The 21,672-nt window shown below is 60.0% G+C and overlaps 2 protein-coding genes across 11 annotated transcripts in view; one reads left to right on the forward strand and one right to left on the reverse strand.

Moving 5' to 3' along the window:
• TBC1D2B (TBC1 domain family member 2B) overlaps positions 1-6,799 on the forward strand; it is an 87,171-nt gene extending 80,372 nt beyond the window's left edge. For 7 of the 9 annotated variants that reach the window (XM_067755343.1, XM_067755385.1, XM_067755375.1 and 4 more), the window contains exon 13: positions 3,514-6,572. In XM_067755343.1, coding sequence (XP_067611444.1) covers positions 3,514-3,709 — 196 coding nt within the window. In that variant the 3' untranslated portion in view covers positions 3,710-6,572. Of the gene's footprint in view, positions 1-448; positions 877-3,513; positions 6,573-6,722 lie in introns of those variants that run through there. The other 2 variants (XM_067755423.1, XM_067755353.1) reach the window with 2 other exon arrangements.
• A 2,346-nt stretch (positions 6,800-9,145) lies between these two features.
• ADAMTS7 (ADAM metallopeptidase with thrombospondin type 1 motif 7) overlaps positions 9,146-21,672 on the reverse strand; it is a 57,350-nt gene continuing 44,823 nt past the window's right edge. The window contains exons 15-24 of one of the 2 annotated variants that reach the window (XM_067755318.1): positions 20,222-20,466; positions 19,818-19,959; positions 17,483-17,609; positions 16,844-17,057; positions 15,139-16,518; positions 14,009-14,161; positions 13,368-13,610; positions 13,140-13,286; positions 11,956-12,118; positions 9,146-9,576 (exon numbers count right to left, since the gene is read on the reverse strand). In XM_067755318.1, the coding sequence (XP_067611419.1) occupies positions 9,413-9,576; positions 11,956-12,118; positions 13,140-13,286; positions 13,368-13,610; positions 14,009-14,161; positions 15,139-16,518; positions 16,844-17,057; positions 17,483-17,609; positions 19,818-19,959; positions 20,222-20,466 (2,978 nt within the window). In that variant the 3' untranslated portion in view covers positions 9,146-9,412. The remainder of the gene's footprint in view (positions 9,577-11,955; positions 12,119-13,139; positions 13,287-13,367; positions 13,611-14,008; positions 14,162-15,138; positions 16,519-16,843; positions 17,058-17,482; positions 17,610-19,817; positions 19,960-20,221; positions 20,467-21,672) is intronic. The other variant, XM_067755329.1, reaches the window with a different exon arrangement.

Genomic DNA, 21,672 nt, shown 5'->3' on the forward strand with positions numbered 1-21,672 from the left:
TGTGGGCGCACGGCGTGTTTGGGGGAACTGCCGCAGTGGCTCGGCCAGGGTGGGGCTGGCGCGGCAGGGATCGAGGCTGGGCGGGAGCAGAGCTGGGCTGTCAAGGCCCTTGTAGACTCTGCCCAGGACCTTGTGCTTCATCCTGAGCGTTGGGAAGTTCCTGCAGGGTTAGACACCAAAAGGGCACGTCAGGTTGGAGCAGGACTGACAGCAGGAGCCCAGGGGGTTCCGGCGAGAGAGGTGGTAGCCTGCAGCGAGGTGCCCCCAGAGACAGAAAAGAGGGGGCAGGTTGAAGGGGGTGGAGAAGGAATTTGAACTTCCAAGTCCCCTGGCTTTCTGGTCTGGGCAGCTGAGCGTTCGGGAATCTCTTCACCCCCTCGCTCCCCAGCCACACACTTTTTGCCTGTTCTGAGCCACCCTCGTTGTCCGTGTGTCCCCTGAACTACAGTTGGCAGCGGCTCTGGCCCCGATGACCAAGGCTGGGTTCTCCAGGCGAGTTCTGTGGGCCTGCTGCTGATTGGGCAAGTGAGGGCGCACGTCCCTGCGAACCACGGAGGCAGCGCTAACGTTCGCTGTGCCGAGGTGCTGGGAGCTGCCCGTACTGCACGGGAGTGGATCCCTGCAGCAGACTTGTGGCCTCTTGAAAACCACAGGAGTCCTTTGACTGAGAAACATTTGGAGCTTATTAATGTTTTTCAAACTCTGTTGACTGCCACCCATAATAAGAACATTTTATCTCACAACCTAGGACACACATACTGGAGTGTATGTAACTGAAACAAAAGAATTTGTTGAAATATTTCCAGTGCTTGCCAAAGATCTGTGCTGTACCCTCTGATATATTTTCTAAATACACTGTTTATTGCATATTTAAAATGCTCGTCATGACTCACTCAATTGATTCCTTGATCCACTGATGGGTGACAACCTACTTGACAGACACCAGTTCCCCCCCCCCCCCCCCGCCGTGATATGCTCACCTGACGGGGAGGGAGGCCTTCTCTCCTTGGCTGAGGTAGGGAGAGGTGGTTGGGCAGCGTCCAGGCCTCTGGTCAGCCAGGAGGGGCTGAGGGCTCCGGGGCTGCAGGAGTCTCGTGGCAGGAGAGCATGTGGGGCCGGAGAGGGGGGAAGGAGGACCATTCCCCTGTGGTTCTCTTGAGTGAGGCCAAGGGACCAGGGAGGTGGACGCTGGGAGAAGGTGCTGGCTGAGGCCACACCTGGCTTCCTTGGATGTCACCACCATTGTTAGGATCTTTTACTTGGGAAGTAGATTTTTAAGATATTTTCAAGCTTATTGCTGTATCAACAATAATAGGATATCCAAGAATAATGTTTGCCTGTGAAAGATTGATGCTGAGTCCTGGGGTGAACCTTGAGAGCGTTGGTTAATCTCACTTCGGGTCAAGATGACAGGAGTGGCGTTCAGTGAATTTCACTCCAACAGCTAATGCGTGTGGAGGGCATCCTGCTCAGCCCCTAACGGTTTTGTGTGGGTTGTCAGTGCTGCCGGGTGGCAGAGACGCAAGGGGTGGTGGGCCTGGCTGGGATACGGTCAGCCCTGCGCACTCCTGCAGCGCCACCTGGTGAGTGGCTTTCGTGCAGTTTCCTGTCAGTTTGCCGCAGGAAGTCTGCGTCCACTGGACCCAGAGTTCCCTGTGCGGCGGGATCACCTGTGGGTGTTGTTAGGACTGCAGATGCCCTGGCCCCACCTCTGGACTGGGGCCCCAGTATTTTAATAAGCTCCCCAGACTAGCGGTTCCAAGGAGCGTCGACCTGCAGCGCCCTGATTGGTTCTGCGAGGAGGAGGCAGGCGACTGAGTGAGATGTGGTCAGGGGTACGGTGCAACGAGATTAGACCCGTCTCTGAATCAGGACCTTCCGGGGCCTCGCACGCGCCAGGCGTTGTCTTCTGAATGTAGCTGACACAGGGCACTTTCTCATCTCTGGACCGCACCTGCCAGGCCCGAGGCAGAGCGGTGTGTGGTCCCCCACGCTGCCCCAGCCTGCGCTGACGGTGGCTGCCTGACGGAGGCAGCGGACAGTATCAATCCAATGCAGGGCTTTCTGTAGCAGGGAAGGGCCTGGACACTTGAATTTCAGGTGTATGGAGCCTGTGACTAATAGCTGATGGAGAAAAGGGGCTGGTCATGCAGGCCTGGTTCCCAGTCCCCAGCCAGCATTTTGTTTCACAGAGACCCACACTGAGTAGGCCTTTCCTGCTCACGAGTTCTAGAATATGCTCTGGGGAGCTCGGCTCTTAAAGCCAGCCTTTCTGACCCTTTACCTCCTTGCAGGAGCATCCTCTGGCTTGGAGTGAAGCATGTCTAAGGTGTGAGTGTTTAAAAATATAAGAGGGAGGGACTTCCTTGGTGGTCCAGTGGCTAAGACTCCGTGTTCCCAGGGCAGGGGGCCCGGGTTTGATCCCCGGTCAGGGAACTAGATCCCGCATGCCACGGCTAAGACCCGGTGCAGCCAAATAAACAAAATAAATAAATAAAATTTGACAATGTATGTAAGAGGGAGGGATGCTAAGGGCATGTACGCGTCACAGTAAAGCACCCCACGTGGTGGGGCAGCGGCAGGAGCGAACGGTTTGTTTTCTGACGGGCGGGGAGGAAGTCCTGTGACACTGCTGTTTCATCACAGCCTCTCCCGGGTCTGCAAGAGCACCAGGCCTTAGATCCCTGCTGCTGGGGCCGGCAGAAGGGAGGCGGGGGCTTAGTGTGCGAGGAACCGGCTTCTGTGACAACACCAGACGGCTGTGGCTGCCGTGATTAGCGCTGGAAGCCCTTAGCCAGGCCTTGGGCACTTTCTAGTCCTGTTTTTATTAAACCGCTGGCCAGTGGTTAGGGGCAAGGTACCGTGATTTTAAAGTATTTACTGTAGATGGGTGCCTTGACCTGGGGATAGTACGAAACCCACAAACTGCACGTCTCTCTGTAGACTGCGTCTTGACACGACACCTGTCACACCACTGAGTCTGACAGTTATCCCCAGGTTTGCTTGGGCATCCGTGCATCCATTCACGCCGCGTCAGTCCGTCCAGTGACAGAGCCTTTCTGAGCGCACCCTGCGCCAGGCTTCATGCTGGTTCCGAGGACTCAGAGGCACGTGGCCCCCACCATCGCTGAGCAAGTGCCAGACCCCGTCCTTGTGCTCACGGGTGGCAACTTGAGTAACCCCATGCCCAGGAGGCAGCGCCGCTGTTATCTGAACGTACAGATGAGGAATTGGGGGCTGGAAAGGGGAGTCACTTTCCCTGTTCTGCGTCCCATGGGGAGCGTGTCACGGTGGAGCTGGCGTCTGGATCCAGGCCGGCTTTCGGGGGCTGCCCCGGCAGCCTCTGCGTGAGCGCTGGCCTCCGAGTGACATATCTACATCGGGCCCTCGACGTGGTGTCCGGGGTCCGCCTCCCCACACCCCCAGGCCTCCAGGCTGGGCTGAAATGAGTGCTGTGTGTGAGCTCTCGCCTGAGCCCCCCTGATGCTCTGTCTCTGTGCTGTGTCCTGCCAGGAAGCTGATCGGTATCTCCTTTGGGGACCTGAACCCATTCCCCCTGCGCCAGATCCGGAACCGGCGCACCTACCACTTGGAGAAGGTCCGGCTGGAGCTGACGGAGCTGGAGGCCATCCGGGAGGACTTCCTGCGTGACCGGGACACCAGCCCTGACAAGGGCGAGCTGGTCAGCGACGAGGAGGAGGACTCCTGAGTGCCACCACTCCCAGCCCGCGACGCCGCTCTTCCTGCCTTCACAACCAAAGTGTGCCAAAAGGGTGAACTGCAGAGATGTTTCTGCTCGTTTCAAAGCCAGAATGTAACATCCGTGGTCTCTGGAAGTCTGCTGGGCAGATGTCCAAAGCCACACTGCACTTTCTCATTTCCGCTCGGGGTGGGGGTCTAATCTGTTTACAGCCGTCTTCACGCCATGGCACGTGGCTACTCGTATCCCGTCATGCTTTCCGCCTGATCAGTGCATCGCTAGGCTTACAGCTGGCAATTTTCAAGAGCCTATTTACAGCATCTGTCAGCTTTGTTGGTGACTCTGTGCTTAGAGAACCTTACGTGGGCCATCTCCCCTCGTGGTACCCCCTGTACGTCGTGGGCTGTCGTGGGCCGTGTTTTAAACAGTTGCTGTGGAGGGTGCCCACTGCACTTCACACACTCCTGGGCCAGAGTCTGACAGCTTTGGGTGGCATAAGGTTGGTGTGAATAAAGGAACTTCCTTAGGAAAGCAAGCACATCCTTTTCAGAAACGGCCTATAGAAAGCCCACAGACCTTCTGCTGGTGGCTTCAGGGTGCTGGCCGTGCCCCATTTCTGGGATAGCTTTTGCCCTTCCACGCACAGCCTTTCAAACAGTAACTCCCAACCTGCTGGCTCTCCAGACACCACACGCTCACTGTCCGCATGGCTCCACGAGGCTCTGTGCGAACCTCTTCTTTCCACCTGAGAGTTGACCCTTGGTTTGTTCTACCCGTGTGGATGGGATTCCAAGGAAACTGTGGATCGTCATCCTACAAAGCAGGCCCACCCTGGGTTGAGGGGACGGAGGGAGCTTTTCCGGGGGTGCTTTGCAGGGCAACGGTGCAGCTGCAGAGTGAATGCTGTTGGGCAGCTGGGAACTGTGGCTTCCTCGGGAACAGCCAGGGTGTCTGGCTGGGACGGCAGGAGGCCGGCTGCCAGGGCCTGGGCTGGGAAACCTTCACTTGAGGTCAAAGCTTTGGCGAGCCCTCCCAGATGCGTCCCCTCCCCACTGCCACTCGGGGGCATCCTTGTTCTCAGCAGCTGGCCTCCCCTGTGGGGTCACCATTGCTCCCAGTATGTGAGCCTGCCTAGGTAATTCTGGGACTTAGAGCACTACCTTTTTGAAGGCCTGGAAAGAGGCTTTGCGCAAGGAAGGTTATTTTTGCTTAATCACTCTGTGGACCATCCCTGACGTGTAGATATGAGACAATGTTTCCTGGACAGTATTACTCAAATAGGAAAGAAAATTTTACACTACCTGGAAAAAATTGGAAATAATCCTTAGTTGATACAAAACACAGACTATTGAAGCAGTGTAGTTTGAAACAGCACTTTTTTCATAAGCATTTTTTTTCCTGTCAACCTTCTAGCAGTATCATAGCTAGGGTGGCATTTCAGCGTACTAGACTTAAGCTCAACTTTTCTTTGGTCAAGCTGGTTAATTTGATCTCTTACTGTGTACAGGGAGCTGGCCTCTGTATGTAGCCAAAAGCCTTCGTCTGTTTTCAGGTGTCAGGAACATACTTCATCATCGTTTTTGTCTTTGGGAGCAGCTGTTTGAGGCCTGCCGTTTTCAGGAAGTTGCCTTGTGAGTTGGGCTGCGGCCTCGCCACTCTGCACAGACCCCCGCAGGACCACTGGGGCTGCTGGAGACCGCCTCCCGGCCCCCACCTCCCACACCTGCTGTCAGCCTAGCGGCCAGCAGCCCAGGAGGTGCAGTAGGAATGGGGTTGGGGCCCCACAGGTCAGCTCCAGCTTCCTTGAGACTTCAGTTTCCAAGCTGATTTCCCCCTGGAACTGCTGTGTCCTGTGGGCTAAAATGCTGCCTTTAGGAATATGCTTGTTTTGTCTGTTCTGCCTTGAAAAGACTCATCTTAAAAGCACCTGAATTGGGCCCAGGGACCAGCTGTGTGCGGCCGGTGTCAGCCGTGCCCTGAGCGGTGGTGGCGTGTTAGTATTTCCAGGCTGTTAGTATCGGTGGTCAGGCAGTGGGCGTGGGAGAGCAGAGAGAGAGATCGTGGAGGAAGTGGACCAGGAACCCTTGCTAGGAGGTTCTCCTCTCTGGAATAAAGCGCTAGGTGTCTAGCGGGAGGGAGAGGGAATGCTTGGCCCGATTCCAGACTGGGGACGGGATGGAGCTGATTCCTTCCTCCAGAATTGTAGGGTTTGGTCCCACTATTTTGAGCCAATGCTTCCCCTCTCCTTGTGCTGTTGAGGAAAGAGCTGCTCTGTACCCTCCAGTGCCTCCCCTGCTGGTCCCATGGGGAGGGCCCTTCTGACAGGTGCTAGCCTAGGGTGGGGCAGCCTCCAGCCTGCTTCCCAGGCACACACACCATGGCCAAGGGGAGCCGTGCTCATCACACCAGGTGGGAACTGCCAGCTTTCATGTTGGTGAGTTGTTTTGTGTGGGTTGAACATTTGTTAATACTTTTGTATATTTTCACTACAGTTTATATTTTTATAGGCTATTTTTATCACGGTTTTCTAGATTATGTACATCTATTTTATATAACAAGTTCTTCTGCGTGCACGACTCCTTTGTGCGTATTTATGTAAACCTGAGCGTCCGGAATCGCTCTGCACCTCTGTGCCATCTCTGACCTCTAGCCTTGACCATCACTGACTTCTCCTTATGTATGCATGGGCCCACTTCTTACCCCAGGTAGCCTCGGGGCTACTTGCAGTCATGCCGACAGCTATCCGACAGCAGCCAAGACTGCTGAGTGCTGGGAACAATTCTGGTTTCTACATTATATTGATATAGGAAGTACTCTAGGCAAATAGCCAGTCCTTTTTTTTTTTTTTAAACTAAATGTATTACTGCACAAATCCCTCCTCCTCACTTTGCACGGTGTTGCCTTTCTGCCTGTGTTCTGGGCAGCTGGGCATGCCTGGGGCCATCCTCGCAGGCAGGAGGCTGGATGCCAGCAGTGGAGGACTCGGGGCATTGCCAAGTGACTCTTTCCTTTTATGTCACAGCAGCTTCTGTGCTTATCTTCAAGTTAAATTTTGGAATTGTCATACTAAAAGGCAAAATAAACAACTAATTTGTATAACCTTCTGGTTTGAAATGCAGTTACAGTCACTTGTGATGGGACTCAGCCCCAAGGGCTCGAAGGTGCCTCAGGGCTTATGGGGGGGGCGCAGGGTGGGGGGCTCTTCACCTTCCAGCTGGGTGTTTCTGCATCCCTGTCTTTGGTTTGCTCTGGGCAGGTGGGACAGAATGCCTGGGAGGCCCTTGAAGCCATGGCCAAGCTGCAGGTGAGGGCTGGAGGCACTGGGTTTGGCGGAGAGCCAGGAGCTGGAGTTCCCTGTGTCCGGAGCAACCCCCAGCCACAGGGTGGCAAGCACCCCTCCTTCCACCAGCTGTGACGTGCCCTGCCTGAGTCATGGGTTGTTTGCCTCCTGCCTAGGCTGACAGCTCAGTCCCAGCTGCCACCTGGGACACCACTCCCCGCACCCCCCATCATCGGAAAAACACGAGAATGATTAAGACCAAATGTCTTTCTACAGTGTGATGGTGGCGGGGGAGGGGGGGGAGATCCAGTGAGGATTCCCAGACAGAGCAGACTGTTGAGTCTGTATCCTCCTGGGACACGGATTCAGTGAGGCTGGGGGGGTTCCTGAGGTCACAGCACACAGCAGTGGCACAGCTGTGACTGGGACCTGAGTGCTAGCCCCCGCTCAGTGTGTGGGTCAGGGGCCCACAAGTAGAGGCCCTGCCCCCTGTCCCTTGTAAGGGGTTGCTCTTGTGACAGTGCAAATCCCTAGGAAGACATTACTCACATCATGGGTCTCCAGGGTATCCTCTGGCCAGCCGGGCTGCTGCAGACAGACAGGAAGCAAGCCTGACACCCCTCCACTCTCGGACAGTGCGGTGACGCTTGAACTCACGCAAGCCCCAGACTGCTCTCTGTGCAAAGCTACCGTGGGGCCTGCTCGGGCCATCTTCCTACCTGGTCAGAGGGGTCAGCTGCTAGAGGTGGCCCAGAGCTCGGAGCAGGAGATGACGGGAGCTTGAGGCCTCTGTAGTCAGGGCATATGCCCTGTGCCAGTCACCTCCCTCTCAAGAGCCTTGGGCTTCTCATCTGAAAATGGGGTACTCACTCCAGCCCCATGGAGTGTGTTGATGATTAAATAGGGGTGTGATGTGCGATCAGAGAATGGGAAATGGGAGAGCTGGGCACTCCAGCACCCTTCTGACCCTTGGAGGGGCCAGCCCTGGGACAGACACGTGCTGATTGCTTCAGCCTCTGGTACTGTTTCTTGGTCTCAGTCCCCAAGGAGTGATTTTCGTTCCCCCTCCGCCCCCAACACACACACCCAAGCTGTGAGTAGCCACCACACGCAGAGCTCCAGAACCACCATTCACATCACAGTCTGTGAACGGCGGACACCGTAGACTAGAATGAGTGGTGGTCCCCCATTTGGAGAAAAGGGATAAACCCCTTCCAGGAGTAGGACTTGTGAGCAGATTGTAAAACGGTCCAGTCCAAGGCTCATGGTGAGAGGTAAGGGCTGGCGCCTGCACAGGTCACTTCCTGGAGACAGTGTCTAGCCTTCTCCGGCCTCCTCACGCCTCACCAGGGCCCGGGACACCTTCAGAGCACCTCATGCGCATCTGCTCCCTGGGGTGTTCACCACAGTCTGACTCCATGGAACTAAGTGTGGCAGGCAGGGAAGGGCTGGCGTGGCAGGTGCTGGGGAGCCGGACCACATGTCAACATAGCAAGAGCCCAGCGCCTGGGATTGTCAGTGAGGAAGAAGCCACCGTACGTCCTGGCCTCAACTGGCCCAGCCCCACCGCTGAGTACAGAGAAGATGAAAGAAAGGGACAAGTGGGGGCCGAGAAGGGTGTGTCTGGCCAGACAGCCCCTCCCTCCATCCCTTTGGTGCAGATAAAGAGCTAAGAGTTAACAGATGAAGCAGAGGGGCCGGGGATGTGTCCATGGGGTCCACTCCAGCGGGCAGTCCCTGCTGGTGGCCAGATGGGCCTTTTGCTCCTCTAAGGGCGTGTGGCTCAATCCCTGTGAAACACGAGCCTCTGGCGAAGACCGCAGAGTGGGGACATGGGGGAAAGGGCTGGGGGGCCTGGGCAGGGGGCATGAAGCGGAGGTGTGGAAGGATTGTGAGTAGGGACCAGCACCCCCGGGCCTCTGCCAGGCTGCGCCTGGTGCCCAGAAAACGCTCCTGCCGCCTGTTACGCGGCCGTCTGAAGCCCTGCACACACCGCCTCTAGGAAGCCCTCCTCCGCTCTGCTCCCTCAGGCCTTCCTGCCCACATGGGCTCTGCTCCCTTCTCCCCCGTGGGCCTCCCAGAGGAGCAGATGGAAAGATGCTGTCGGCCGCAGCAGAGGTGTAGTTTCTGACTTGAAATTCCCCTAATCCAAGAGGAAGCCAAGCTGTACTTCGAAACGGCAGATGCCTGTTTATGTGTAACAATAACAGTAATAATAATAAATGTTAGGCAAACTGTTAGAATAAAAAAATACCTTTTCTGAGGGGGAAGGGTCCCCAGCCTGCCACTGTCGGGGGGCCGGGTTAGCACCATTAGGGCGCGAGGGGCGGGGCTCCACCGCAGCCCGTGCTGGGCACTGAGGTCCTGGTGGGCGCTGAGGTCCGTGCATCGGTCTGGCTGTGCATCCTGGCCGCGGGGGGCCGGGGTGTGGGTCAGCGGCGGGCGACCCGCTGACGGCCGCGGGAGGGGGCACCACGGCCGGGTGGGGGACAGGAGCGGCAGCACTGGGTGCGGACGGTGGGCAGCTGGCAGCGGCCCAGCAGGCGCAGCGTCTCGCAGAAACTGAAGGACAGGCGATCGCGCTCGCAGCCTAGGGCTGGAGGGGGGGCGGTCAGGACCAGCAGGCGGGCACCGGAACCGCCCCCCTCCTCCCACCTGCACCCAGGGTGGAGGGGCTTCCCTGAGATTTTAGCTGGGCCTTAAGGAGACCTGCAGCCACCCCCAGAGCATCGGCCTCCTGTTTCTGGAGGGGCTCCCCTAGGCCTGAGTTACAGATCTCCTGCTGTTGTCCTGTCCCACCTGCCCTTGGCCTAGGCCCCCGCCTCCAGGACTGGAGAACTGGCCCTGCTGGGCTCAGGTTTCCAGAGGAAAGGCCCCGAGACCCCAGTCCTGACCGCCTCAGGTGCTCACGAGAAGCCAGAGAGCCTGCCACCCCTCTCGGTCCCTGACCCTGCGAGACCTGACAAGACCTGGCACACAACGGAAGTCCCAGGTGCCTCCTGCCAGCCTACAGTGGCCTCTGCCCCACACCCCCTGCCCAAATGCACCTGTCCTGCCAGACCTCCCTGGCCCTGCAGCCATGGGCTGTACTCAGCTTCAGCTTCCGGGTCACACACAGAACAGTCCCATCAGCCGGGCCCGGCACCGAGGCCCTGACAGAGCAGGTGTGGCCTGGGCCATCAGCCCGTCAGCAGAGCCCAGGCCTCTTGAGGAGGGCCAAAGGGAGGCTGCCTGCCCGGGGCTGAGGCCTGGAGGGCCCTCCTGCCCTGTGCTTATCAGAGCTATTTTGGGAAGTGGCTTGCTTCCAGCCTCCCGGCCTTGCTCCCGCTGCCTGTGACAGCCCCCAGCTGCCGCCTGGCCCTCTCACTTCAGCAGACATCCCAGGGGAGGAGAAGCAGGAAGGCAACTGGCAGCCCTGTCCCTGGGATGTCCCTGGGGCCCGGCAGAAGGCATGAGGCAACGGGCAGCCTCCTCCACCCTGGCTCTCAGCAGCAGCTCTAACCTGCACATCTGCAGACCTGCATCCTGTTCCCACTGTGTGACCTCAGGCAAGTTACTTAACTTCTCAAGGGGCCCCAGTTCCCTCCGCTGCCAGTAACCCCACCTCCACAGGCAAACGGATGTGGCCGTGCTATGTCAGCTGCCTCACCGTGATGACCAAGTTTCCAGGCTTTCCAAACGTCCTGCCACACAGCCCCACAGATCATCAAAACATCCTGGGGACTCCAGGGTCTCGGCATGCAAGTCACTTCCTTGGCTGGCCTCTACCCTTAAACTCGCTTGGGTGCCAGCAGCTACCTTGGGGCTGTGTGCAGGAGGCACGGAGGTGCTTGCTGGATGAATGCTGAGGGCTGGGCGCTTGGGGTGGGTGGAATTTCTGCTGGGCCTTGAGGTAATGGGATTTGGGGCAGGAAGCCTATCCCTCCCAGTGGTGTGGCCAGCAAGGGATGGCAGTGGCTAGTCCGGGCTTGCCCAAGGGCTACCAAGGAGCCAGTCACTGGTACAGGATGCAGACTGCGGCAGGTCCCTGGGGGCCCTGGATGCCAGAGGGCCAAGGACTCTGTCCTAGGGTGGCTCTGGCCTAGGGGCAGGAGTCAGACAGCTGATAGGCATAGGAGCTGCTGCATTCTCTTGACTGACAAGGTAGCCTAGGCGTTCTTCCTGACCTCATGACGGGGGATGATAGTGTCCACGAGGGAGAGGAAGAAGCCAACCTTCCCTGAGCACTTCCTGGGCTCTTCACCCCAAGACCTCATTTATGAGGATGGGGGTTGTCTGCCGCTTTATGCGTAAGACAGGGAAGTGGAGCCCAAGACCATAGAGCTGGTGATGGGAGGCCAGGTGTGACTCCAGGGCCAGTTTCCTGTGCTCAGCACAGCTGGGGGTGGCTAGGGGTGGCTGGAGGTGGCTGGGCTGCAGGAAGGAAGTGTGTGTGTGCGTGTGTGTGTGTGCATGCGTGTGTGCGTGCACGCGTGTGCATGTGCATGTGTGCGCGTGCGTGTGTGCGCGTGCATGTGTGCGTGTGTGTGTGTCTATGTCCAGAGCCACCTCTGCCACAAGCTCTTCCTCTAGGACCCAGCTGGCCAGGAAGCCACCAGCTGCTGGGAGCTAGCAGGACCCTAGGCGGGAAGCCCCTTCATGCGGTTACACTGCTCACTCTGGGCAGCCCTCCTCTGGCCAGGAGATGGACGGGCCAGAGCTGGGGATGGGGGCTCACCCAGGCCTGAGCTCCACACAGTTTCAGGAACATCCCTGGCCTCACTCTGGGAACGGGGGGTAACTGAGACCCCTGAGCTAAAGAAAGCTGCCTGTGGGGCTGGACTCCCCTTGGCTCTGACCCCAACACAGCCCCAGCCTCTGCGTGGCTCCCTGTCAGTCAGCCAGTGCTGTAGGGGGACGGTTCCATGACTCTCCATCTCCCCACCGTCCACCCTGCCCACCCCCCGCCCAGCAGACAGCCGGGTGGGGCACTCACGCGGAGGCTCAGTGAGCTCACAGTCCTGGGTGCCGCATGGCCGCGAGCTCTCGGGCCAGGCCTCGTGGCCACACTGGTCGCTGTCTTCCTCAGGCAGCCCAGTCTGGGTGTTGATGCACTTGACCAGGCGCCGCTGGACGCCACCACCGCAGGGGGCTGAGCACTGTGGGGAGCGCGGGAGGGGTGAGCATCCTCTTACCAGCCCTGCAGGGGGGCATCCCAGGCGCGTCCCCAGGGCAGCTGCTGCCTTCTCCAGGAAGCCTAGCTCATGGTTCCCAGCCCCATCTCTCCAGCCTCCTCAGAGGGTCGGTCCTGTCCCCAGAGGCCACTAGGTGTTCGCTTGCAGGAACTGCATCTGCAGAGCGGAGGGGGAAGCTGCCAGCCCCTCACACGGGACGGGACACGCCTGAGAGGCCTGGGCAGTGGCTCCGGGGCTGGAGGACCTGCTGCAGCCCATGGGCAGTGCAAGGAAGGGAGAGAAAGTTTCTCAAACAGGGCCCACCATCCCAAGTCAGGCTTTGTTCTTATCAGTTGGGGTCTGATGTTTTTAAAAAGCCGTAAAAATAAATTTAATCTGTGCCAACATCGTGCCAGGCCCTGTGCTAAATGCCTCACTGTGTGAGAGGAGCATCTAATGCTCACAACCCCACTCTACAGATGAGAAGACAGAGGCCTGGCGAGGTAAAGCAACCTGCCCAGGGTCCCTCAGCAGCCAGTGGGACAAGGACTGAGATTCCCAAACAGGCCTGGCAGGAAGTGTCCTGCCCAGCTGAGGCCTCACTGGCCACTCCCGTACCCCCTCCGCCAGTCTGGTCTTTGCTTAGTCTCCTGAACATCCTGTGTCTGTCACTCCTGCCCCAGGACTTTGCATCTGCTGCTCCCGTATGCCTCTCCTTCACATCACAAACCCCTCCAGTCTCGCTCTGAAGTCCCCTCCCCAGAAGGCCTTCCCTGACATCACAGCGCACATCCCTTTTTTTTTAAGTTTGTCTCCCTGGCGGGCTGTAAGCTTCAGCAGGGTGGGGACCTCATCGGGCCACCACTGTATCTGCAGGGACCACAGAGAGCCTGGCATACAGGACACACTCAACAACTCCCTGCGTGAACAAAGGTCTGATGGATGCCTGCTGACATGAGTGCCCCCTCTGCACGTCCTCCCCGCACGAAAGCCCGCGCCGGCTCACCTGGCCCCAGGGCCCCACCACCCACTGCGTACAGGGGTGGGTGTTGCAAGGCCGTGTGCTGTTGGGTCTCAGCGCCTCCTCACAGAGGCCCGGCTCTGGGCACGTCACCAGACGCTGCTGCTCACCACCGCCGCAGGCCTCGGAGCACTAGGAGGGCCGGGGAAGGGGTCTGGGCACTGCTAGGCTCTGAGGACACCCCCGCTCCCATCCCAGACCCCCAGGCCTCACCTCCCTCCAGGAAGAGATGTACCAGCTGAGGCAGGGCTGGGCCCCGCAGGGCCGGCGGGCAGGTGGCTTGGCAGGCCCCGGCTGGCAGTGGAAGGGCCGCAGCGGCTGGAGGTCCCGTGTGTCCACACACTGCACGTCCCGCACGGAGGAACCCCCGCCACAGCTGCGGGAGCACTGGAGGCCGAGGGTCCCGCGTGTGGATACACCACCACCACGTGCACGCACACGAGGATGCGGTGAGGGCTGTGGCAGGGCGAGCGTTGGGCACTCTCACCCCCACCCGCGGCAAGTCCCTTAAGGGCCCCAGGGAGAAGCAATGGCTGACCAGCCTTGGGCGGCGGGTGGCGTGGCCAGGGGCTGCCCCGGCATGGGACAGATGGAGAAAGAGTGGAACAAAGGAGTAAGTGAAATCCCGAGGGTGACAGAAAGGAGAGAAAAGGATACAACCAGTGAGAGAAGGGGAGTGGGGCAGGTTGAACCACACACAGATGGAATGATCCCAGAGGCTAGAAATCAGAGTACGAAGATGTGCAGCACAGAGCACCCCCACCCCCGGTGGCTATGGCTGACCCCAAACACAGGCCACGGGCCCCAGAGCTCCACCCCGTGCCCCGACGCTGCCCGCCTTCTCCCTCACGCACCTTACTCCAGCTGCCCGTGTGCCAGGCAGCACAGGGCCGCAGGTGGCAGCGGCGGGCGGGCTGGGGCCGGGCTGCGGGAGTGCAGTCCTCCTCTCGGCCGGAGCTGCAGCGCACGGGCCTCCAGACAGCACCCAGACCGCAGGTGGTAGAGCACTGGGGGCAGGGACGCAGTGCCCATGAGGGCCGGGCAGATCCCTGCACCCTCCAGCCCCCCAGCCAGGTGAGAGGGACCCGCCAGTGCCTCAGTTAACTCGTCTGCAAAATGGGCTCCTCCACCCACCTCCCAAGGAGACCATGAAGATGAAAAGTCAAATCCCCTGGCAACCAACTGTCCCTGCTACAGGAGACATGTGTGAGGTGGCCCGGCTGTGCTGACGAGGCTCGCTGCTTCCCAGAATCACTTGGGAAGGAAGTCTGGGTTCCTCACTGGGCCTCAACCTGTCCCTCCCACACCAAAACTGGGGATCTGAACAGAAGCAGCTCACTTCCCCTATGGTAACAACCTGGGGACGTTGGGGTGGGGTAGGGGACACAGGACAGCTTCTTGCCATGCAGTTCAGACCCTCACAGGCCCGACAAAGCTGGTGGAGCCCTGAGGGGAGAACCAGGTGGCCAGGAACTGCACAGCACCTGGGGGACCCAGGCTGAGCCCCGCCGGGCCTGGGGACCATGGGAGGAGGCTTCCCCACTGACACAGCTGCCTGGGGCGAGCTCCCTGTCCCTGGAAGCATGCAAGCCAGAGTATGAGAGGGCCGTTCCCCCTGGCTGCCCCTCATCTGTGCCTGCCCTGCCCTCCCAGCGGCCCCCTGTGCTACTCAGGAATGAGCCTCTGGGGACCCTAGGGATACAGGCCCCCTTGCCCCACCCTACTGTTCAGAAGAGAAACTGAGGCCCAATGGGGCAGAGCAGCCCCAGGGGCACATGGAGGGCAGTATGACTGAGCTGGGGCAAAGTTCCTCCCACCTCACAGAGCCTCCACTCACCACGGGCTGTCAGTTCCCTAATCCCCACCCACCCAGGAGGCTGGACAGACAAGGCTTATATCCTGCTCTGCTCATTTTCAGAGGAAGAGACCAAGTTAGTGAGGTCCTGCTCAACCCCCCGGCCACCCCGACCCCTGCACCACTTGCCTCACTCCAGTTCCCCACTTGCCAGCTGGCATTCCTGATGGGCAGCAGGTCTCCGGGGGGCCCCTCCTCTGCTGGGCTGGGGTCCAGAGGCCCAGGGGCTCGGCTGCCGTTGGCCGGACTGTCCTGAGCTGGTGTGGACAGCAGCACAGGGCTTAGGGGCGTCTCAGGGCTGGGGGACTCAGGCTGGCCCAAGGGCCCCAGGCTCAGGGCAGTCACCCAAGGCACGTGCCCTAGGCCGGTCGGAGCCTTCAGAAGGAAGGTTCCTGGCATCGCCAGGGTCTGCAGGTCCTGTAGAGCCAGGCCTGGGGTGGGAAGGGTGGGAGTCCCGGGCTCCAGGGCACTGTCTGTACCCTGAGTGTCTGGCAGATTGGCGGTGGGAGGAGCGCCCCCAACGGTGGGCCACAGCTCACTGTCCACAGGCCCCAGGCCACCCTCCAGTGCTGGTTCCCAGGCCAAGGTGCCACTCGTCCACAGCTCTACTGTGTCGGGACTAGGAGAGGAGTGGGAGGTGCTGATGGGGGACGAGGGGGGCAGCGTGGGGCTGGGTCTTTGGGGCGCTCTGCGGCCCAAGGCTTCCTCGCTGTCCTCGGAAACCTCATTGGTCCTCTCCCACCAGGGAGGCGGCGGCTGGCTGTGGCTGTCCCCCCCTCCCAGGAGCCCGTTCTGGCTCCCAGGGGCGGCAGGCGTCTCCACGCTGACCGAAGTCGGGGGCCAAGGCAAGCTGGTGAGCCCAAGGTCTGGGGCTCCCACGGGGGCATCTTCCTCAAATAAGAAATTGACCAAGGAGTTCCCAGGGCTCTGCTCCGAGGGTGGGGGTGGGGAACGGCCAGCCTGGCCGGGCCAAGGAGCAGGGGACCAATCTCCCAGTGCCCCCTCATCCTCAGGCCCAGAAGGCTCTGTGGTGGGCATGGGGGTGCCCACAGGAGGCTCGGCAGCACCGCTCAGGGGTGGGGGCATCCGATCTCCTGTGCCTGCCAGGTCTGCGTCAGGCTCCTCGAAGGGCCCGTAGGACAGGTTCTCGTGGAAGTTAATGAAATTGTAGTCGTAGTAGAAGTCGTCAACGAACACGGGCCCCGGCGGGCCCAGCTCAGGGTCCTCCTCCCCGATGGCGTTGCCCATGCCAGCCGGCTTGGCTGACGAGGGGGGCGGAGGGCGTGGGGCTGGGCGGTGAGGGATGAAGTCGACCTCGTTGAAGAGCTCGCGGCTGGAGGAGCCGCTGCCTGAGCCTTCGGGGCCCAGCACGTCCAGGGCCCTCGGGCAGGGCGGCAGAAGGCAGGTGGCCTCGCTTGCTGGCCGCTGGTCCTCAGCGCAGGGGACACCAGTGTCGTTGGTGCAGAGGATGCTTCGGTGCTGACTGCCTGGGCCGCAGGACACAGAGCACTAAAGGGAAGGCCAGGGTGAGGGGCTCAGGGCCAGGGGAAGCTGGGGCCTGGCAAGGTACCCTGCTCACTGCTCAGTGTCAGTGTACAGGGCCCCAGGCAGCCCTCTCTCGCCCTGACCAGCTCGAGACCATGACTTGTGGCCACGGCTGGCCAGGGCATCCCAGCCCCTGAGGCTTTGGGGATGGGGCCGGACCTGGAATGCCCCAGGCCCCTCCCACCACGGTGCCCGGCAGTAAGGGCTCCCCAAAGGCTGTCTCTGCCTCCCTGTAGCCCAAGACCGATGGCAGAGCTGGGGGCGGGCCCCCTCCCATCGTGCTGCTCACCTCAGACCAGTTCCCCACAGCCCAGGTGGCCGGACAGGGCACATCGCGGTTGCAAGGGGTTTCGGCAGGGGGCCGGGGCAGGTGTTCACAGGCAGGTGGCCCCAGGGCGCTCTGCTCATCCAGCCCCACGCTGTGGATACAGAGCACGGCCCGGCGGGAGAGCCCCCCAGGCCCGCAGGAGCTGGAGCACAGCTGCCACTCACCTGCCCACCACCTGTGGGGGGCACAAGGGCAGCGTCAGCGTGCAGTCACCTGGACTCCCAGGCACTCAGGGCTCAGGGAGGGTCGGGCCTAAGCCCAGGGGACGAGTTCCCAGAGCTCCAAGCCTGGGATGGCCCCCTGGCCCCCAAAGCCCAGTGACCGGGCACAGTACCCTTTGCTCCTGCCACCTTCACCCCTGGGGGACCTGGGCAAGACCCAAGGCCCGTATTCACATCCAGGGACCCAAGCACGAGCGATCAGGCATGTCCCTGGCTGATGCTGGCTATTGAAGGGGAACCCAGGCCCAGGCTGAGGTCGCGGGCAACCAGGGGCTGGGGCTTCAGCCTTGGGAAGGAAGGCTAAGAGCCCAGCTCCCTCTGCTCCTCCCAGGGGCGCCCTGATGAGGGACACTGGGAGTCAGGCGCCTGGTGGGCTCACCGGGCGGGGCAGGGCTCCTCGCTGCACTTCCTCTGACGGTCATCGGGCCGGCCCAGGGGCTCACAGTGCCTCTCGTCCACGGGCCCCGCCTGCCGCTCCATGCAGCGCACGCTCTGCCTCTGCATCCCTGGGAGGCCATGGGGGCTCAGCCTGGGCCTGGCACTCAGGGCGCCCCCTGCCTGAGCCACGCTGCACCCAGAGACACAGCTCTACCCCACTCTGCTCAGATCCCTTCCAGAACAGGGCCTCACTGCCTCTGTCAGGTTGAAGGCAGGCCCCCACTGCCCCCACCTCACTGTCCTCCTGGCCGTCACCCCCACCCCTAGGGAGGCAGCAGAGTGTGCAGGTTCAGTGGGCGGGGGCTCTAGCCCCACAGCTTCCTAGCTGGGAGGCCTGGGCAGCTCACTTGGCCCCTCTGAACCTCGCTGTCTTCATCTGTTAGTGGGAGTAACGATAACACCTGCCTTGAAGGCCAGGTGTGAGGATAACGTGCTTACGGACGTGCAGGCTCAGCCCGTGCCTGGTGCGTGGTAAGAGTGCAACCAGTGCCAAATCCAACCACGGCCTAGCACCACCTCCAGTGTCTACACTCCTCCCAACAGGATCAGTGCCCAGAAATTCTGGAGGAGAAATCCGTCAGACCTCCCAGTCAGGCATTCCTCTCCAGCTCACAGCACTCCCCACCCCCTGCCCCGGCACTCGCTTTGTCGCGGTTCCTGTCCTTCACTCCCCCTGCCATTGCCGCTCTCTGCACCCTTGCAGAGCCCTGCTCTCCCCTTTCCACACGCACCCCACACCGCCCGCTGAGGCCCAGCGGCAGGACCAACTCCAACGGGCTCTGCCTTCACCCTGCTCTCCCTATGGCACAGAAGGGGGACTCACCCCTGCCCTGAGCCTCCAGTCTCCCCTCCACCCGCCTCCTTCCTTCCTAATAGAACGCAGGGTTTGTTCAAGGTAACAATGGGACCTGCTGAAAACACTCCCCACTGTAGTTCCCGTGCAGCTAGGGGGTCTGGGACACAGTCGTGAAGGGAGAAAAAGACACAAGTCCTTCTCGAGAGTCAGCCCTTTGCCCCTTCTTCTTCTTGCCAGCAAGAAGCCTGGGCAAAGGGTGCTATCTTGTGACACACATGAGGGCAAGGTAGGGCTGAGAGTGGTCCCTAAAAACATGGCAGGCCATCCAGCCAGCGTGGACTACGCACCCTCCCTGGGGGTTCTTACTGCCGAAGCCAAGCAAACCCCTCATCTGCTCCAGCTACCACGCATCAGGATCCTGCCACTTGCCACTCAACACATTCCTATTCTGGCCACGTGGGAAGCCACCGATTTGCTGAAAGACAATTGCCCAGTGTCTGGTTCATCAAATGTATTTGTTTTCACATTTGTAAATTTAACTCATACGGGGTAGGATGCCCTTAATAGCTTTTGAAGATTCCTGCCCAGCTTTAGTGAGTCAGTGTTCATTTGTCATCATAATAGCATTTCAAGGAATGTTCAAATGTCTCTGTCCCAGATTCCTGATACTGAGACCCCTGGACACCGAGGGGGAGGGGGAGGGGAAGGGAGACTGAAGAAGCCACGGGGGGGTGGGTGGTGAGAGTTAGTCAAATTGTTACACATTTTATGAAGAGTTTAAAGGAATAAGTAAATGTGGTGAATAGGCCATTGGGCTACGAGGCTCAGAGTTTGGTTGGGGAGATCCTTGTCACGTCCCAGCTCCCTCCTCCCTGCCCCTGTCCTACTCCATCCTCCTCCCCCTCCTTCTTTCTCTCCCCTGCCCCTCCTCCTTCTCTCCCTCCCCCCTCCCCCTTCTCACTGGGGAAGCCCTCCTGGGCCAGCAGCCCAGGAGTGTCAGGCTCTGGGCCTCCCAGGAAGGGTGGGAGGGCACCGAGGAGGAGGGGGGCCTGGGGAAGCCTGTCTGTGGCAGGAGCTAGAGGAGAGGAAGGAGCTTGTCCTGATGGAGATGCAGGTAAAGCTCTGGGAGGATGAAGGGGTCAGATCCCAGGTATGGGGCAGAACCACGGGCACAGGACCCGCCAGAGCTGAGCAGTGAGAAGAGGGAGAGGCAGCTGGTGCCTCTCTGGGGGAGACACGCTGAGCGCTTGCCAAGCACCACGTGCCGTGCCTGCCTCACCTTGTTTCCTCTCCCAGTGGACCTATGAGATGGGGCCACTGCTAGCCCCATTATATAGATGGGGGAACTGAGGCCCAGAAGCAGCATTCCCAGTTCACAGCAGCCCAGCAACTAAGCAATGAGCCAGAGGCTAAAGCCAGGCATCAGTGCCCAGAGACACAGGCCCTGCTGGGCAGGAGCTGCGCCCACTGCTCTCCTCACCTGTGCCGCAGGTGACTGTGCACTTGGTCCAGGGCCCATAGTGCCAGGAGAACTCGGGCGGCTGGAACTGGCTACGGCCATCCGCCTCCCTGTGGATGAGGTACTCGTAGCGCACCCCAGGGTTGCTCTCCTGGAACAGGAGCTGGGGCAGGCGGGGGGGGGCCTCCGTGAGCATGAGGTGTCCTCTCCCTCTGCCAAGCCCTGCCACCCATCCTAAAGGAGCCAACCTCAGCCACCTCTGGGACCTGGGGCTACACCATGGAGCCATTCTAGAGATGGGGAAGCCGAGGCAGAGGCCCCAGCAGTAGGGCCAGGCCCGGAGCCGGGCTCGCTCCTGCCATGCGGCTGGGAGCCACGGACCCCACCTCTGCTCCTCCCCAGCCTGGGCCCCAGGAGGCGGTCACCTGGATCCAGATAGGCTCGTCGGTGGGACCCGGGGACGTGAGGTTCTCCCAGTTGCCTGTGCGCGCATATGTGAAGGTGGTCCCCGCCACCTGGTAGTCCCCGTTCCACTGGATGGTCCACCCACCGTTGAGGAAGTACTTATCCGGGTCCTCGCTGCGTAGGGCCAGGAAGTTGGCGGCCTCGGCCACCTCCTCGATGCGGATCTCGCGAGCACCGGCTGGGATCAGCCCCACGTCCACATACCCTGTTGGCCAGGGACATTGTGCACAGGTGGTGAAAAGAGGTAAGAGGGTTAGCTGTTGCCCGCCCTCACCTCTCTTTCCACTTGCCCCTGCCTGGCGATGCCAAAGATTCCATCGTTGATTCTGGGTTCCCCACTTAGATCTGTCCCAGATCACCAAAGCCTCAGAAGGGCTCAAATCCTTCCCCCTGACCCATGCCCCACCACCCTTCTCTGGGAAGCCTTAGCTGGTCTCCCTGTCACAAGGCTGGGCCTATCCCCTATACCTGGGGCCAGCATGACCTTTCTAAAAACCCCAATTGACTGGGCCTTTCCCCTGGGATATCCTGCTCATACCTATACAGCCTGTTTCTGTTCTTTCACTAAGTAGTACCCATCACGTGCCTGGCGTTACCCTGAGGACTCTGCAGGTGTAACAACCCTATGACGTAGGCACTACTGTTATCCCCATTTTACACACGAGGGCACTGAGGCACAGAAAGGTTACATAACTTGCACCAGGGCTCTGCTGGGATGTGAATCAAGCTCTGAGGTCTGAGCTTTAACCACCACACTGGACTGCATCTCTGGGGCTGAAATCTAAGCTTCTCGGTCTAGCATTCAAAGCCTTATGGCATCCCCGCCTTTCTTATAGATAGGTCCCCAGACAGAGCATGCTCCTTCTTGCCTCCAGGCTTTGTTGGGCACAAGCTCTTTCCTCCATGTGTAATGCTTTTCCCCATCTCATCTGAGTCTTTTATGATTCAGCTCAACTTCCACTTCCTACAGGAAGTCTTCCCTGACCTCTCCATGTCAGGACCTCCTTCCTCAGGGCTCTCACAGCCCTCTGGGCCTCCCTCCACTGCATCTGTCACACCAAAAGGTGAGACTGTAAGCTCTTCACCTCTGTGTCTCCCTCACCTAGCACACAGTTGGCACTTAAGCAATGGATGCAAAACAGGCCCTGAGGCGAGTGAGTGGAGCTGGGGGGTCTCTAAAGCTTCATAAGGCCACTCATAAGCCTGATAAGCCCAGGCTGGGGTCCCTGGGGCAGGAGGACTCCCTGTGAAGGCAGGTCTCTGCACTTGGGCCTGGGTGCCCTGACTCCTGCCAGGATCCTAGACCCAGCAAGGCAGCTTCCCTGCTTCCCATCTCTGGCCATGGGGGCCGTGGGCAGGGCTCAAGGGAGACAAGGAAGGGTCACCAGGTCAAGAGTGCCCTGCCCCCCAC

Source organism: Pseudorca crassidens, chromosome 1, assembly GCF_039906515.1.
Source record: "Pseudorca crassidens isolate mPseCra1 chromosome 1, mPseCra1.hap1, whole genome shotgun sequence".
Taxonomy (NCBI): Eukaryota; Metazoa; Chordata; class Mammalia; order Artiodactyla; family Delphinidae; genus Pseudorca; species Pseudorca crassidens.